Source organism: Canis lupus, chromosome 1, assembly GCF_011100685.1.
Source record: "Canis lupus familiaris isolate Mischka breed German Shepherd chromosome 1, alternate assembly UU_Cfam_GSD_1.0, whole genome shotgun sequence".
NCBI lineage: Eukaryota > Metazoa > Chordata > Mammalia > Carnivora > Canidae > Canis > Canis lupus.
The window spans coordinates 75,067,823-75,085,620 of NC_049222.1; the positions used below are offsets into that span (position 1 = coordinate 75,067,823).

A 17,798-nucleotide genomic window follows, 5' to 3' on the forward strand; every position below is an offset into this window, starting at 1 on the left:
GTGCAGATGCATATTTAAGAGCTTCATGCCTTCTAGACACCTCTTAGTAGTAGAGCCCTGGGCACCAGCCACAAAAGTCTGTCTGCAGTGCCTCCTCTACCTCTCTTTGCCATGTGTTTCCTGGGGAGATGTGCTCACGTTTCTTCTAGAGCTTGTCAACCTCGCACCATCCTTCAAGCTGAAGCTCAGTTTTTTTGGTAGCACTCTATGAAAACTCCAACCCAGGGGAACATCTAACATTTACTCTTTCTGATGATATTACTTTATCAGATTAAATTTTGTGCCATTATCCCCTTATGCATATCCTTTTTCTTTCCAACGAGATCAAAAACCCTTCTATGTTATAATCATAGTATAATATATAAATTTACCAAACATGCCATACACCTTAAACTTGCACAATGTTACATGTCAAATGTATGCAATAAAAAATAAATACATCCCTTCTTGTATATCTGGTGCACATGGGTGCCCCCATAGCACCCAGTAGGGCTTTAATAAGCATTTGTTGATCAATGGATAATAAATACATCACGGTAAATATGCTAAGGAAGTCACTGCAGTATTTAAGGAGTCAAATGAGAAATTTACAACTTTGAAGTGTAGACAAATATGTAAGCATCACGTGCAGATTGGAATCATTTAAAAAGTAAAATGGGAGTTCAGAAGCTCCACCATTAAAATGCTTATTAAAATAAATCCATATTTGCATTTTCTGCATCATAAGTGTAAGTTAGTAGTGGTGAGCAAGGCAATCATGAAAAATTCATTTGAAGAGAAAAGTGGGAGCACAATCATTTGCTCACATAGGCCATTGCTTAGTTAATGCTTCTGCTCGGAAAAATAACTTTTACACTGCTCAACTTGGTGTTACTGATTTTTCATTCTTAATGCTTCACTGCCCTTTGATTCCTCAAAAATGAATCATGAGCTTTGAATGTGAGGCTAAGAGGGAGGGATGTAAAGAAAAGAAAAAAGAAGGCAGTTTAAGTGCTAGAAGAAAGAAAATATTTATTCTCTGCTTTCTCCAAGGACTGAGCATCAGATTGAAATCTCTAAACTGAGTGAACAATTCTACTTACATTGTCCTAACTTAAAAAGAGAAAGTGAGGTGGGGTTTTCTCTCCATTTATTTCATGAAACTGTATCACTGTCCATGTGCTGAGTCATCTAAAGCTAGTCCCCGGATCATTGCCTCTTTCATGCAAACCATTTATTAGCCAGATATTGATGAGATCCCAAGCAATTTATAGCCTGGTGCTCAATTAACATAAAACTGCAATAATGCCCTTCTGGCAGCATACAGGGCTAGAAGGGTGAATTACTTAATCATTTCTCTTCACCCTGAATGCAAAAGTGAACCACTCTGGGATCTTGAATACTCACTCTTTCATAGCAAAAGATCTCAAATCTATTTCATCCACAGGAAAAAGTGATTTTTCTGTATCATTCTCACCAGAAGCAGTGCCAGTTCATTGACTTCACCTTTCCTTAGTGAAATCGCCAATGGTTTCAAAGCCCAATAGAAGATGCTCCCTTCTAATCTCAAGGATACTTCTACAGGGTTTTTAGGTATATCTTAGAATGTCCTGAGTAGAACAGTTCAATCAAAATTACTTCTCAGGACTTAGTGAATGAACATAGTGGCATCCTTACGGGCACAAGTTCTCTCTCTCTCTCTCTCTCTCTCTCTCTCTCTCTGTCTCTCCCTATTTCTGTCTCTTGCTTGCTCTCTCCAATACTTTATCAAATAGTTTCCGTAGATCTAAAGGAATGGAACCTATCAACAGACAAGATGCATAAATGGCTATGAAACTCATTGATATTGCAAGTAGAAGAAATTTTGAGAGTGGCAAAAAATAGTTGCAGTGGTGGCTAGAGCATCTCTCCAAAGAATTACTGTCAGACAGTCTGAACTGGGGAGGGCTTAAGAACTTTATAATTTGGCTGGAGGGCTGCTTGTCAAATGGTAGTCATCTCTGGCCTTCACATAGTGACCAGATAATAACTGTAATTTAACCTGCTCCTGCCTTACAAACAGCAGCCACCTCTTCAGCTCTGGGTGTGTGTGTGTGTGTGTGTGGAGAGGGCGGGGAGCGGGGGTTGCAAGGACCACAGAGCGTGTCTGTGTATAATTAAAGCCCCAGCTGCATGGATCTGCTCAACAAAAATTCAGAGTCCTGGAGACTAGTGGCTCTGTCTTCCTCACCCCTCCCACATCCTCTTGTTTCCTCCCCTTTCCTGCCCTTTCTGGCTTTATAATTCATCTCTGAAATCCCCATAGAAAAACTGTAAAAAATACCAAATAGTCCCACTTCCTAACTAAACTCGGTGCCCCTTGAAGGCCTGTCCTAATTGCCTTAACAGAATGCCTTAATAGATGTTGGCAGAATTAATGAAAGCTCTTTGCTCCCACTGAAGCTGGCAAAAATATTACTTCTATGCAAATGAATCCTGCACCTTAAAAAATCCCACCTTATCTCAAAGTATGTTCAACCAATTCAAAGAGGGTAGATTTTGTTCTTCAGAAAGATACCACCATAACATTTATCCATATGTATACCAAATAATTAGCTTAAAGGTTAATTAGTGGGTATATATATCCCTCTTAATAAGTCCATTGTTTAGCCAAAAAGGCAGGCTACTCAAAGTTAGCTTTTCGGTAAAGGGATGTTTAAGATCCTAGGCTGTGCAGTGAATACTTCAAAGCTTTAGATCCTGGCTGACAACATTTATTGATTGTGTGAATACAGGTAGAGCTTCTTCACCTTTCCAGGAAGGGACTGTGTACTCACTAACTTGTAGGGCAGAGTTTATGAGGAGCACTTAAAACGTGCTCAGAGGGTTTGTCCTGGGAAAGACTCCATAAACATCAGTCACCTCAGTCAGCTGACCATGGCTCTTCCAAATAGAGTTACAAATTACAGAGTTTCCAATAAGGCAACTTCACTTTGTTTCCATCCTGGAGAAAAGACACTAAACTAACATCAAGAGTTTGGTTTATACCTGATTATAATTCCTAGGTGCCTGGTTTATCTAAAAATAATGTATCAACAAAGGGCTTGGCTGTTTCTGGGAAGATCTTTGCAAGGACAGAGAGGTGATTGTTTTAACCTCCTTTTCCTAAGGAGACACAGTCTTGTACTGGTAGGTTGGTCTAAGGCATGTCTATGGCAGGCAGGCAAAGTCAGGCTCAGAGCCTATACTAGCGGCAGCAACTCTACTCTCTCACAGGTTAATATACTCATACTGTTGAGAGCATTCACACGCATGTTCTTTCATCTGATCTCCACAATAGCCTGCTGAAAATACAGCTAGAAGACAACCGAAAATGAAACAGAGAGGCTAAGAGGCTTTCCTTTGGTCATGCAATAAATTAGTGGCAAAGATAAGACTGGAGCTTAGGTATCTTGTCTTTCAACAAGCTCTTTCTAGTTTACCTATGAACTAGCACTTCATGAACTACAGTTTATTTTTAAAAATCTGAATATATGCTGTAAACGGTTGTTGTCATACCACACAGTGGTGGTTCTCAGTGAGAGGTTGACAGTCCAGCAACATGGGCCTTACTGAGAACTTGCAACAGGTGTATGTTATGGGACCCCACCCTAGCACTAGTGAATCAGAAACACTGGGGGTACGACCAGCCATCTGCTTTACTAAGGCCTCCAGGAGATTCCCATGTACACCAAAGTTTGAGAACCACTGCTCTTGGCCAAAGAGGCTAATGATAATTAAATTACCTTACCTAATCCCTACAACAACTTCAAGATATGTAACACTGTTATCACAGTCTTGGATAGAGGAACCTAAGCCTCTAAATCCTCTAAATGAATAGACAAAGTTTCAAACATCATGTGGTCAGTAAGAAAAAACCTTATGTCTGCCCGACTCCAGGGGCCTAGCTTCTAAACCCACTGTCCCACTGCCTCTCAACAGGTGTTAACTGGCAGAAAGAGTTTTACTAGAAAGGGTTCATTCAACCTACCTGTAATTCCTACCCAAATAAGGCTGGTCCTTTACTTTACAATAGACTGCTACATTTAAAATGATGGCTATTGTGCTCCCCACTTCACATGTGTCCCCCATTTGGGGGATGGGCTGCTAAAATAATTACTCCTTCACTCTTGACAGTGGAAATCTGAGCTTTTCTAAGGAACGATCATACAGATACCTAATTCCAATGGGGTCCAGGCTCATACAGCTTAGGTCACTTTTTACACACTATTCCAAATTTTAAACCAAAGAACAACTTGATCACTGAGTTCTCCAAATGGTTGGTACTTATTTTCAAAAGGAAGAAAAAAGTATAACTGACCTCAATTTCCATAACTGGAATTGGCTCAATGGCTTAAAGAGAATCAAACAATTAAAATAATGGTGAAGGGGGCATTAGCAGAGGAAATTCCCTGATGGAAGTCTTGACAGCTGTCTTTCAATATATGTTTTCAAAGAACAACAGGTGCTCTATGGCTTTGTCCTGGAATCTTCTGATGCTGATCCCAGGATGGGTCCTGTGCATAAGTGTTTGCATATTTAATCTTATGCTGCCTTTCTTTCTCAGTCTGGCCTTGGAGTCATCATGTTTTCAGGGAATCATGGCAAAATAACTGATTTAAAACTTAAAGGACAGCAATTTGGTAGAAGATGCTGGGAAAGGGCAAGTAGGGAGTAATTTTTAAGACTAGAACTGGGGGTGCTTAAGGGGCCTTTTCATTTTAGCCCCATACATCAGCAAAACGACCGCACTTGCAAGACCTCATTCAGAAGGGTTAGAAGAGTAAGTATGCTTGCCCATTTCCCTGTCCATGCTTCACCCAAGCAAAGTGGTGTGTGTTTGTAAGTTGGGGGTAGTGGGGGGTGATGGTGAGACAGGAGACAGAAAGAATCCACCAGGGCTTTAAGAAAGAAACCTTATATAATCTGCTCAATGCCATGTTGTCTATCCCCATTGATAAACAATTATATATATCATTATATTTTGTCTATGTATCTTTGTGAAATGGAGGTTAATATAGGATATGTTCTATCTTTGAAGTGATCTTTAAGTCAAAGCATATAAATTACTTCCTTTAAACCAAAAGGTCATGTGAATGTTGAACCATAGCTACCCTATGTACCAGAGAGTTGTTATTACCTGATATCTTCATATCCCCTGGCATGCGCGCAGAAGTGTGACTTTGTTACAGCACATTGATTTGTAGGTAAGAGGTAAGAGTGGCCAAAGTGAACCTAAGTGGAGAGGTTAGGACAAAGCCTAAGGATTTTTGTGATGATGACATTAGCATGCAGAAAAGAGGGGCACTTGGCTTCCACATGGATTTAGATTAAACGCCTCCTTGAATATAATGACTCTTAATAATTTAAGGTCAAGGTCCTGCTGAAAAGGAATCTTGCTCCATTGTGCTTTGTCAGCCCTAAGTCAATATGAGCCATCCAGAGCACCTGATATGTGTCTTCTCTGTGGCTGTAGATGGGATGTTCTAAAAGAGATCTTGACTAAAGGCCACCCACTCTGCTCCCTTTCTTAAACCTTTGATGCTGACATCAAATACTAAAACTTTGTTCCATGGGGGTGTATAATTCATGATTCAACTCAATCAAAAGAAAAAACTATACCACCTGTAAGCACTAAGAAAACACACAGTTTTCTTGATTATGTAGTTTACATTTTCATTAATCAGAATGTCTACACAAAAACAAAGGCACTGGATAAAAATTCAGAAATTAAATCCCTTGGTTAGTTGTTCCACATGATACCAATCAATCAACTGGATTGATGTCCCCTTCCCCCATTGAATTAGCTAATTTCTTGGCTAAGCCAATTTAATTATTTTGGCTGCATAGACTTCTCTTCAGACTAATCAATAAAAACCCAGAAACTATTATTTTAAAGGTTAAACTGCTAAATGATTCAAAACACAGGCATTTTGAAATAAGCTCTCTCTCTAAAACTCCTTCCTTTTTATCTTGTGGACATAATGGCCAAAGTGAAATGCTATTTAAAAAAATGCAATTCTTTCACTTGTGGAAAAAAAGGATGCCAGAGTATCATGCTTTCTCAAGTGATTGGAGAAGACAATGAAAAAATGAGCAAGTTCCAATTTTTATACAACTTGAGCTCAAGATTAAATAAACTATATTTTATTTCCAAAAGAAAATGGAAAAACAATAGATAAGGAAAAAATACTTGCTTAATTACATATACATGAGTAATCACATACACACACACCCCCCACATATTTTAAGGTTTTATTCACTTAAAAGAAAAAAAAATCAAGACCTCAAAACAAATATCAAAAGCATGGAGGCAGAGAATCTACAGAAAGAAAATAAGAATGGACTATAAAAATTAGAAAGTGGTTGATTTTGTCATTTGTCCTTTCCAGCCCTGCCAATGAAGTTGTCACCTAAATGCACATAAAAACTTGGCGTGTGTATCTAAAGCATTTATGTCAGACTATTGGCTCTCTCACAGTTTGATTCCTTAAAATTTGCCTTCATCCTCTCAGGTTCTGTATTTTCATCCACTCTGAGGTTCATTTTCAGCATCACATGCTTAGATGTTCCATTTTGGACATACTACCCGAGCTCAGCCCAGCATGCCTCGCCTCAGATGTGCCACCCACATTCGTCCCCTGTCGTTTGTGTAGGCATGGTGGGTAAAGGACCTCATTGGCTATTGACTTTCTCTGTCTTTCCCCAAAGGAAGTAATAAACAGTCAGAGGGACAGATATTATGCACCAATAACCAAAGAAAGCCAGGTTTGCATCCAGGGGGACAGTGTTTTATATATGAATTTGCAAAACTTTTAATCACCAATCTTCTCAGGGTAAGATGTAACTGAGACACACAGGGATGGGTGATTAGCAATATTCATATACTGGTGGATCTTGTGCAATTGTTTTAAAAGCAGGATGATGACATAGATCAAGAGTCATATTAATGCTCAGATCCTTTGAGTCTGTAAGTCCACTACTGGGAGCTTATCCTAAGTAGATAATTCAAAAGAAGAAAAAAGTCCTACATACAATCATGCTCTCTGCGCAGCTATTTAAAATAATAAGGAAAAGAAAAATTTAGAAGTTCAATAGTAGGAAACAATTAGGCTAACCTTGGTAACTCCACCAGATGGAATACTACTTAACCATCAAAAATGATCATGACACAATGATCATGCTTTGTAACAAGAAAAATGTTTATAATAAAAGACCAGGTACAAAAACTGAATAAGCAGTGTAAGGTCAAAGTGATTACAACTATATAATGTGGTGCGCATGTACATGTACCTAGCATATGTACCATAGATACTCATTTGCAAACTCTCTGTTTGCAAATCCTCTTACTCTCTAAAATTTATTTGTAACTTCCAAACTGATACTTGTGGTGTTTTCACAGTCATTCACAGACTGTGTGGAACAGGGAAAATTTTGAGTTGGATAAGGTGATACTCTGCTTCTTGTTTTGGGTGTTGTCTACAAATGAGCATCCTTTTAGCCATTTGCTGAGTGCCACATGATTTTGCATTTTTTGTGGGTTTTGTTGGTGATCAATGTTTCAAAAGGCCTGCAGGCAAAGGCTCCATGCTGTTTAGTGTTCCTAAGGGCAAGAAGGCATGATGTATTTTAAAGAGAAAATATGTGTGATAGATAAGCTGCCCTCAGGCATGAGATACAGGGCTATTGGCCATGAGCTCAAAGTTAATGAATCCACAATGTATATTAAGTAAGATATCTTTAAACAAAAACAAGATTATGTATTGATCAGTTGATGGAAAATATTGTTACTAGAGGTTCACAAGAACCTAACCCTGTATTTCCCCTAGGAGCAATGGTTCAGTATTTCTGGTGGCTTTATCGAGCATAACTTCCACTAATAGCAAGAATTAACTATATATACATATATGGACATACATATACACATACACATATATATACACACACACTTATACACATACATACAAACACTACAAGAAAATTGTGTGTACAAATACACAAGTATATAATTATCTGGGTTTGGGATGCTTGAGTTTTTGTCTTAAAATTTAAAAATTGCTTTTGTAACATTGCTTTCACCATGAAAACATTTAAAATGAAAAAAAGCCAAAGAAACACTGCTGATGAATAACAGAGTTCTCTAGTCCTAAATATAGATTTTTTTTTGGAATACAGTGGCCTTATACCCTTGTCAAACAAAAGAAGTTGGCCAGCATGTGTCCTTCATGCTTATTCTCTGGACAGGTCACCTGATCTTGCAATGTTTTAGTTGGCTCCACTAAGAGGTAATGATAATATCAGGCCTTGCATGAATATGTACCTTAAAATTTTGCAGTAAGCTGCCCAGCTGATTTCTTTAGTGCTCTAGCATTGTGGTCTCCAGAATGTCTACTTCAAACTATTACTTGGTCTAGGGACTGAGTTTTGTTTCCCAAAATGCATATGTTGAAACTCTAACCCCCAAGGTGATGGTGGGACCTCATGATGAGATTAGTGCCCTAATGAAAAGAGGAGACAAGTGCTCTCTCTCTGCATGCACATTTCAAATAAGGCCATGGAAAGACATAACCAAGAAGACGGCCCTCACCATAAACCTGACCGTGCTGACACCCTGATCTCTAGACTGTGAGGAATAAATTTCTGTTGTGTGAGCCCGCCAATCCATGGTACTCTATTACAGCAGCTGGAGCAGACTCTGACAAAGCTCCAACCACCCCACCCTCACCCCCTCCATGTGGTTGTATTGAAGATGGGTCCTTTAAGGAGCCAATTAAAGTTAAATGAGTTTCATAAGGGTGGAGCTCTGATTCAGTAGAACGGATGCCCTTATATGAAGAGGAAGAGACACCAGAGAGCTTGCTTTCTCTCTCTCTCCGCCATGTGAGGACACAGTGAGAAGGCGGCCATCTGGCCAGAGAGTCCCCATCAGAAACTAAACATGCTGGCACCCGGATCTTGGACTCACAGCCTTCAGAACTGTGAGGAAATAAATTTCTGTTGTTTAAACCTCCCCGTCTGTGGTATTTTGTTATGGCAGCCCAAGCTGACTAATATACTGGGTTCAGTCCTCTTGCCCTCTAGGTTCCCACAGGGTTCAAAGGACAGGATGTTAGGTATGGAGGCATCATGGGCTGGCTGTTGTCTCCTACCACATCGATGCTCTTGCTAGGCAACTCTCCAGGCAACCACCCTTCCTGGATTCAGGGTGTCCTCTTGTCACTTGGACCAACAGGTGATGGGGTCCTTGTGGTTTCCCTAAAACCTACCTACAGCTTTGTAAATTGTCCTTTTATTCAAATATGTTTCTAATACTCCATGTCAGTGTGCCACCTATTTCCTGACAGGAACTAACACAACATGAAGATTGCTAAAAAGATTATTTTTTAAAACATAATTCCAAATATTGTGTCACTGATAGAGACTGAGGCCCAAGAACTCTTTATTAACTGTGAGTCATGTCACACATTCAGGGTCACCCGAGTCATTACAAATGGGATCACCAAGGGACAGTGGCTGCTCATGACCTGTACCACTTGACTGGCGCTAACAAGGCTGTGATCGTAAGAAATGAAACCCCCTTATTCTGCCCAGAGCACAACTTATTAATATTACATTTTTTTTCTTTCCCCACTCTATAAGCCAGACCTTCCATAATCTCTGGTTCCATTTTTTATTTTTGCCATGTCTTTTTCTCCATCTTGATTCCATTTGCTGAAAAGTCTCCATTGTTCTAGGGGTCAGGAAAAAGGGGCAGGGGGAGCGCTTGTTTCGAAGTGATTGCCTAGCAACCCATCTTCCTTATTCCAAGGACAGAGGCGATTTGCATTTTGAGAAAGAGCAAAAAAGTTCTCCTTCTCATGAGTCCTTGAGTAAGAATGTCTCGCTGACCACTCCTCAAAGGAACCTTCCTTCCTCTGAGAACTCCCCCTGGGTGGCCTTTCTTTGCCCGCAGCTGTTGTGTGCGCTCCCTTGGGACCGGAGTTGCCTTCTGAGGTGCACCCAGAGCTGCCTGGGGCAGTGAGTGCCTTTTGGCACTGCCAAGCTGTAGCCCCGGGCGGGCGGCACCAGGACAGGGCTCAGAACATCCTGATCTCATTCAAGTGGACATTTCTTTCCCACACTGTTCTTTCCTTTTGGAGCTTTCTTTCCTGGAAACATGCCACGCCCAGAGGATGTCTAAGCCTGCTGCTCTTAACCCCCAAATGGCCAGTGCATTCCCTGAGCTTGCTCAGGGAAAGTTGAAGCTGGCGGGAACATGGGAAGAACAGGACAGGTAACCTCCACTCGGAAGTTCTCAGCTGACCTACAGGAGGTGGGAACCGAGGGAAAAGAGAGACTGTTCTTCACATCATTTGAAAAACTGAACTGAGTTGGTAGATGGAAAAAAAATCTCTACCATAAACTAGAGACCTCCTACCAAAAATGTCTCATCCTCCATCCTGCTCAGTCTCCATGCTGAAAGAAAAAGTTTGGTTCTCTAGAAATGAAGTGTGGGCAGTGATAAGATGGGAGTCCTCCCTGCTGCTCTAAAGATGTAAGGAAAATTTGTGATATCTGGCTTCATGTTGGGCAAGTCTCTTAACTTTCTGAAGCTCTGAATTGCCATCTATAAAACAGATCTTAAAAAAAAATATATAAAACAGATCTTTAGGAATTATATTGACAACTGTTGACAATATATAACTTACTTGAATTCCACCAAGTAACACAAGGCATGTGCCATTGATGTTGCATAAAAACCATCTCACTATTGTGTTTACATTGGTTCCTTTGTCTCCTTATTCTACTAGAATATTTGTTACAAGGAGGGGCTCTGTATTATCTGTGGACAATACTGATCTATAACATGATACCAGATATGTCTGTCATTAAGATGTTATGGTGTTTTTATATACCTTTGCATTCCATTGTCATTTTATGTATTTTCATCCACACATATACCCAAGACAAAGAAACCAGCAAGGTCTGCATAAGGCTAATTGATAAAACAAAACAAAACAAAACAAAACAAAACAAAACAAAAACCTTCCTTGACTAATATGAAGGTAGTCCTCTAAGAGAGAAAAAAGTAGAAGATAATACCACCTAATCTTCTTCTCTATAAGGCCAGGAGATGAATGCATCTAGGAAAAAATTATAATTGATTCATAGACTTGGTCAGAGAGCAAGAAACAAAGAAATTTTTAAAAATACCACTAAGCAAAAACTTTACCTTATGCAGAAGAACATAACTGTGGCTTTGTTATTATTTTTTATTTTTGTCAGATTGGTACATTCTCTAAGAATTGATCTTCAGTCTTCTCTGTGCCGAGGGTATTTTTATTTAATTCAGTGGAACTGAAAATTGAGCTTAGAATTTTAAAGCTCAAAAGACTTTAGAAGTCATCTGACATGAACACTGTCCTCATTTCACAATTGAGATCCACATTCTGAGGCCCAAGGAGGTTTGGGTTTGCCCAGATGACATGGATGGAACTCCATGCAGGGTTTAAGTAACCACAGGTAGTTGACTTCATTAAATCATGGGAGTATTATGTTCATTAGCACATCAACTTTGTTTCTCATTTGAAAGAATTTTGAGGCATATGCTTTTGGGAATGAGGAACCTAGAATGTTGAGCAAGGGGCTGAAATGGACTGCCATGTTCTTGTTCATTCCCACAGGAGTATTTGAGGACACACTGGGTGTTCTAGCACTGAATAAGCAAATAGGGAAGACTGTCATGGCCAATTGTGTCCTTGGGTGAATGTTCTCTCTACTGCAGAGTTGGGGAGTTTTGCTGAGAGTCTGGGGAACAGTGAAGCAGTCATCTAGTGAAAAGTTTAATCAAACATTCTCTGGGTTTCCCTGAACTGCTTACCATTTCCCCCTTTTCTCTCAACTACTGCCACTTCATTATTTACAGTCAGTTGTGCTTCAAAGCCATGAACATTTGGGCATTCTCCTCTCTGTGACATGGAGAAACCATTGAGCATGGTCCTTATGCTATTTAAGTAATTATGTCATAAGTATAATGAGATACCAAGCTTCAGACTTTTTAGAATAGTCCATGCACATATAATCAATGCCTTTGAAAGCCCCAGTGAAGTTGGCAAGTCTGAAAGAAGCAAGGAGATTGTAGAATGAGGGCTCATGGAGGGCATAGGGTGAGTTTCAACCATAGTTGATTCTGGAAGCAGAGTGTTTCATAAATTCCTCTCTGGGCAACACATCTGCTCCTATTCATTTTGTTAGGGCTAAAATAATTTACAGAAATGAGAATATGGTACCTGACTTTAATTGTCAGAATAAAAATCATGGAATCTTTGAGTTATAGAGGTTTTTACAAGTTATTTACAGCTGGGACATTCTTTTTTTTTTTTTAAATATTTATTTATTTATGATAGTCACAGAGAGAGAGAGAGAGGCAGAGACATAGGCAGAGGGAGAAGCAGGCTCCATGCACCGGGAGCCCGATGTGGGATTCGATCCCGGGTCTCCAGAATCGCGCCCTGGGCCAAAGGCAGGCGCCAAACCGCTGCGCCACCCAGGGATCCCCTACAGCTGGGACATTCTTAAAACTAAATCTCCCAAACTAAATCAAATAAAAATGTATTGTACCACTATGAATTTATTTCTAGAATTTCAAATTGGTAACACTTATGTATTGTAGATTAAACTACAAAAGCACACTAAAGTTTGGCTGTTACCAAATGTATTAAAATTATATATACAACCTATCTGAGCATGTTGGTTTCCATTAGTTTTTTTAATGGTTATAATGCACTTAGTATTAATAATGATATTAATGGTTATAGCACACATCAACAGGTGGCATTTAAATCAGAAATCAGCTATTTATAGAGCCAGTCATGGAGGCCCTTCCACCAAATACTGGAGTCCACAGAACACAGAATCTCCTTTCTATGTCCACAGAAACATAGAATCTCCTTTCTATGGTATCGTGAAAGATGGAAAACCTATGTTTGGACAATTCCTCCAAAGACAAGAAGCTCATCTCTTGGAAAGGCAGCCCATGTCACATCTCTCATTCTCAGGCAGTTCCTCTTCACACTGTGCCAAATATGCTTCATGAAACTTCCACCCAATGGTCCCAGTTCTAGCCTCTGGAACCACTGCCCTCATCTGCACAGCAGAAGACAGCTAATGTGTTCCCATCTAGGTCTTCCTCCCTCTTGTGTCCCAATGCCCCCAGCTCCCTCAATTATTCCTCCTATGACACAATCCCAGACTTCTTGATCATCTCCCTCTGTGCATTCTCTTGCTTGTTAAAGACACTCTCAAAATACAAATGGCTTCAAATGACCTCAAACTCAATATGTACTAAATTGAATCCTTGGTGTCTCCTCCACCCATTCCAAAACCAGGACAATGAATGATACCACCGTCTGCCCAGTGATGCTGGTCAGAGAGGTATGTCACGTCCCTGATTTCCTCTGCTCTGCACTTTCTGTACCCAATCTGCCACTACGCCCTGTAATTTTGCTTCCCAAATAATTAAAAATCTCTTCACTTGGCTCTGTCTCCACTGCCAGCACCCTTCACCGCCACACCATTGTCTCTTCTTGAACTTCTGCAAGGGCCTCTTAGCCCAATTGCTCACAGCTGCTCTGGCTTTCCAGAGTGGTACCATCCCACATCTCGCATAAAACTCTTAGCAGCATCCCACTGTTTCATGATAATGCAAAATCCTTAGCATGTCTGACATGGTCCTATGTGACTTAGTCCCTTTCCGCTTCTCCAGGTGGATTTTGCATCTCATGCTCTGTGTCGAGCTTACTGGCCCTACTTCACCATTTTCTGCTTCTCCAGCCACGTGGCCTTCCTATCTGTGGGTACCTCTGCCTAGAGTGTATGTTCCTCCTTTTTATTGCCCTTAAACCAAGTTGCAGGGCTCAGCTCCAAGACTCCCTACCTCAGTCTTCCTGGAAGTCTTACACCAGGTCAGATTCCCCCGTTTGTAGGTTCTTACTGACCTCAGGACATCTGTCTCATGACACTAAGCACAGTTCTTATTTATATATATTGAGATGGTCTGATCATTGCCTGGCTCTCCAATTAGATCATTAGCTCTTCTAGGCTAAGAAGTGTCTATCTCTGGTTACTTTTTCCCATCTTGTGGACATAAGTTGGTCAAAAGTATTTGTTGAGTGAATTGATTACACAATTCCTATTTTAATTCTTTGTATTCCAACAAGGGACCTGATCTTCAACCTAAGGAAGGTGGAACAAATGTGGTTAAGAGAAATCTGAAACCCAAAGGAAATGACATAAGTGGAAAGTTTGAGGTTGTTTTCAAAAGAATGTGTGTCTCTAGGCATTGTTAAACAGTGCCCCAGCCCACTCCCCTTGGCAATATGAAGTTTGGATCCACACCGACAGTGGGAACTAAGGAAATGAAGAAGTGAGGATGATAAAGGGACAAAGCTGACATAATTTTCAAAAGAGAGTAAAGAAATAGGATTCCAGAAACAACTGATAACCAAACATGACCTTGCTTTGTCATGACAACTGATAACCAAACATGACCAAACCTTTGTCATGTTTGGGACCTTTGTTCCAGACTGAATTTTAACAGCAACTATTTAAATGTAGTTTGAAAGCACTTGGTAAAGGAAGCCATGATAACCAGGAGCAAGTACAGGTTCATTCAGATGAAGTCATAACAAAGGATCATCCTGTTCCGGTTGGGATGGGAGATGAAGGATTGCCATGGGCATGAAGTGTATTGATTGCAACAAGACTCTTGGCAAAGTCCCCCGCAATCTTCTTGAAAGGTAGAGACACATGGGCTGGACCTGCAGCTCGTCAAACACCAGTGTGTGCATGCCCAGCTTAACACCGTCCTGCCCAGGGCTGATTCACTGTCATACTATTTATTTCTGACATGTTCTTTTTAAATGTTCATATGTAATTATAATAATGATAGCTGACATGTAAAATGCCCACTGTGAAGGAGGTATTGGTTAAAGCAGTTTAATCCTTATACAAGCAATTTGAGAAGGCATTAGAATGATTGCTATTTCACAGTAGAAGAAATTGAATGTTGTGACCTTAAGTGACTTGCACAAGGTCAGATAGTGGGAGGCGGAACTGGGGTTTGAACCCAGGAGGTCTGGCTCTAGATATATGTTCTTTATACTATCGTCCAACCCCGACTTCCATGCTTCAGATGCTCTGGAATGTTCTTGGCCTTCAGGACTTTATTGTGCTGATGAATGAGCATTTCTGCACTGTTCTACAATGTTCCAAGGTAGAACTTTACCAATAATGCATCCACCTTTCAGGGATTCATGGATAGAATTCACAGGGTCTTATAAACTTGGATTGCTTCTACTATTCATCAATCTTCCACAAAGAGCTAGCTTTTTCTTCATGGACAACAAACCACAGTAGTATCAGCAGCATATGTGAAATTTTCACCTATAGAAATCAGATACCTTTATATCACATTATTGTCACAGATATCTCAAAACATTATTTATGTTCAACACTCTGAAATTATAAGGATTATTAGACTCACCACCAAATCTCATTATTTTATGTTTTAACAAAAACACATATATTATAATACCACCTTATTGACATATTATAACTTTACTACAGTGTAACCGTGTTCCTTTATAACTCTTTGCATTTTCTGTTATGCACTTAAAGCCTCATTTGGAGAAGGAGTCCCTGGGCTTCATCAGATTGCTGAAGGGCAGAGGCTGGTCCTGTGCTGTCCAAGTCAATTTAGGCTGCAGTGTGCATGGTTTATGCCATGATAGCTGCCCTTTATGACATGTGTTTCATGCCCAGGCAGATAGTTATGACTCGTTATGGATGACAAGAGGTAAGCAAGTGATAGCTCTGGACCAACCACAAAGAAATAAAGCAAGAATATTACATAGAAATGAAAATGTGCTTCCTGTGGTAGCAGCTGATGTTGCCTTTAAGGGCATAGTAGTAGGAACACAGAGTTCAGATCAGCAGGCAATAGGGATCCTTTGACATTCTCAAAGACCTCATAACCACCGCTTCTATCCTGGGAAAGATGACCAACAGTGTATGAAAAACGGCTGTAAAACACTCATGGAAAGTAAGACATGAATTCAGGAGACATGAAGGGAAGGAGAGGGTGGTGGTCAATGTATGTGCCCTGAAGGCAACATCTTGGGACTATTCCACAAAGATCTGAGACAGCACTTACATTTCTAGGAACTCATCCCAGATTCAAGGATGTTTATCTGAGACACATTCCTCCGCACACAGAAGGAATATGCCATAGGATTCAGCTTTGTATACTTTACACTTTCAATAGTAGTTTTATGACAGCATTAAGTAGCAGGCAGATTTCTTTATCATTTAACTAAGATGGGAGGTCAGGTTCAGAAAAGTATAATGAGCTGTTTGAGTCATACACTGCATACATATTGCAAGTTAGAATAGATCCAGGTTTGCTGTTGGTCGGTTTCCATGTTCCTTGGCATATTCTCCAGATTTGGAATCTGGAAAGATTCCAGAATCCCTCCTTGAGAAGTTCAGATTGGCTTTCCTAAAACCCTTTCCTGATCTAAAATGTTATGGTTCAGAAATTTAAAGTATCCCTTTTCCTCCTCCACCCAATAAAGCTTTAGGACTTTTGTCTTACACAGTAAGCCACTATTCTAGATGAACCTGTTATGACCACTATGGACAGAGCTCTGTCCATACCAGGTGACACCTCTACCAGGTGATACTTTTCCAATTGCAGGATGAAGACAAATGAGCCTGAGGGTATCAGGGAGGTTCAAAGTGAGAAGAGCATGGATTTTTCCTTCTAGAACAGGGGTTCAGATGTCAGTTCTGCCACCTGGATAAATTGTGGCATCTCAGGAAAGTGACTTCACCTCTCTGAATATTAGTTTCCTCATCTGTATTGTTAGAGATTGATAGGAAGGTTACATCTCAAATTGAGATGTAAAAGGAGGCCAATAAATGTTAGTCTTCCTTACAAGACCCAAGATCAATCCTCTAAGACATTAACAAGAGTCTTTTATAGTTGCAGTACTTTCCTACAATGAAGCTTAAAGAGTTTTCTGGAATAAATTCACCTCTGCCCTTAAAGACTTTGGAAGAATTCAAGTATCTCTGGTAGCCAAAAGAAAACATACTAATCCTGGACTTAACTCACTCTGCAGTTTCACTGTGGGGCAACTCTTCCTTCTATGCCCTTAAAATTGTGCAACATTCCTCTACACCCTTGCAAAACCCAGGAAGCTTTCTGTGCCATATGCACAGGCAAGGCATGAGCCTCAAGTCCTCCTCAGCCTCCGCTGCCGCTTCCCCGTCATCAGCAACATGTGAATGAACCAAATTATCTCCAGAGCTGAGGGCGTGGGCCACAGAGCCAGGCTCCGCCGTCAAAGGAGCCCAGCGTCATGTTCTCCACCCCCTTAGGAGATGGCTGATGCTGTCGTAAGGCTGTGAGGGAGGAAGCTGGCCTGGAAATGCCATGTAGGGAAGAAACTGTTCCATTTCAGTGTTAGGATTCTAAAATAGCTGCTAATAAAAAGCCTTCATACTGTGACACTTCAATACAGACACCCACAAGGATACCTTAACAAGCTGTTTGACTCCTTACAAGCCTTTTCTTGCTGCAGGGCCCCCACCAGTCACCCACACAGATATACAACCATGCAGTGACAGAGAAGGCCAGCAGGGGTCTGCCTAGACTGCAGGCCAGCCCAGGCGACCTAGCTCCTTGCAGGAGGAAGGCATTGCTGCTCTGATGTCGGCTTGTCCTGGAGCATGTCGCCTGACTTTGAACTTCCTGCTTA

General features: G+C 40.6%; 1 protein-coding gene across 4 annotated transcripts in view; it reads right to left on the minus strand.

Moving 5' to 3' along the window:
• NTRK2 (neurotrophic receptor tyrosine kinase 2) overlaps positions 1–17,798 on the minus strand; it is a 327,349-nt gene that overhangs the window by 32,607 nt on the left and 276,944 nt on the right. Inside the window, exon 17 of one of the 4 annotated variants that reach the window (XM_038526950.1) lies at positions 14,991–15,420. The exons of the other annotated variants lie outside the window; for them this stretch is intronic. Coding sequence (XP_038382878.1) covers positions 15,334–15,420 — 87 coding nt within the window. The 3' untranslated portion in view covers positions 14,991–15,333. Of the gene's footprint in view, positions 1–14,990; positions 15,421–17,798 lie in introns of those variants that run through there. 4 annotated transcript variants of the gene reach the window in all.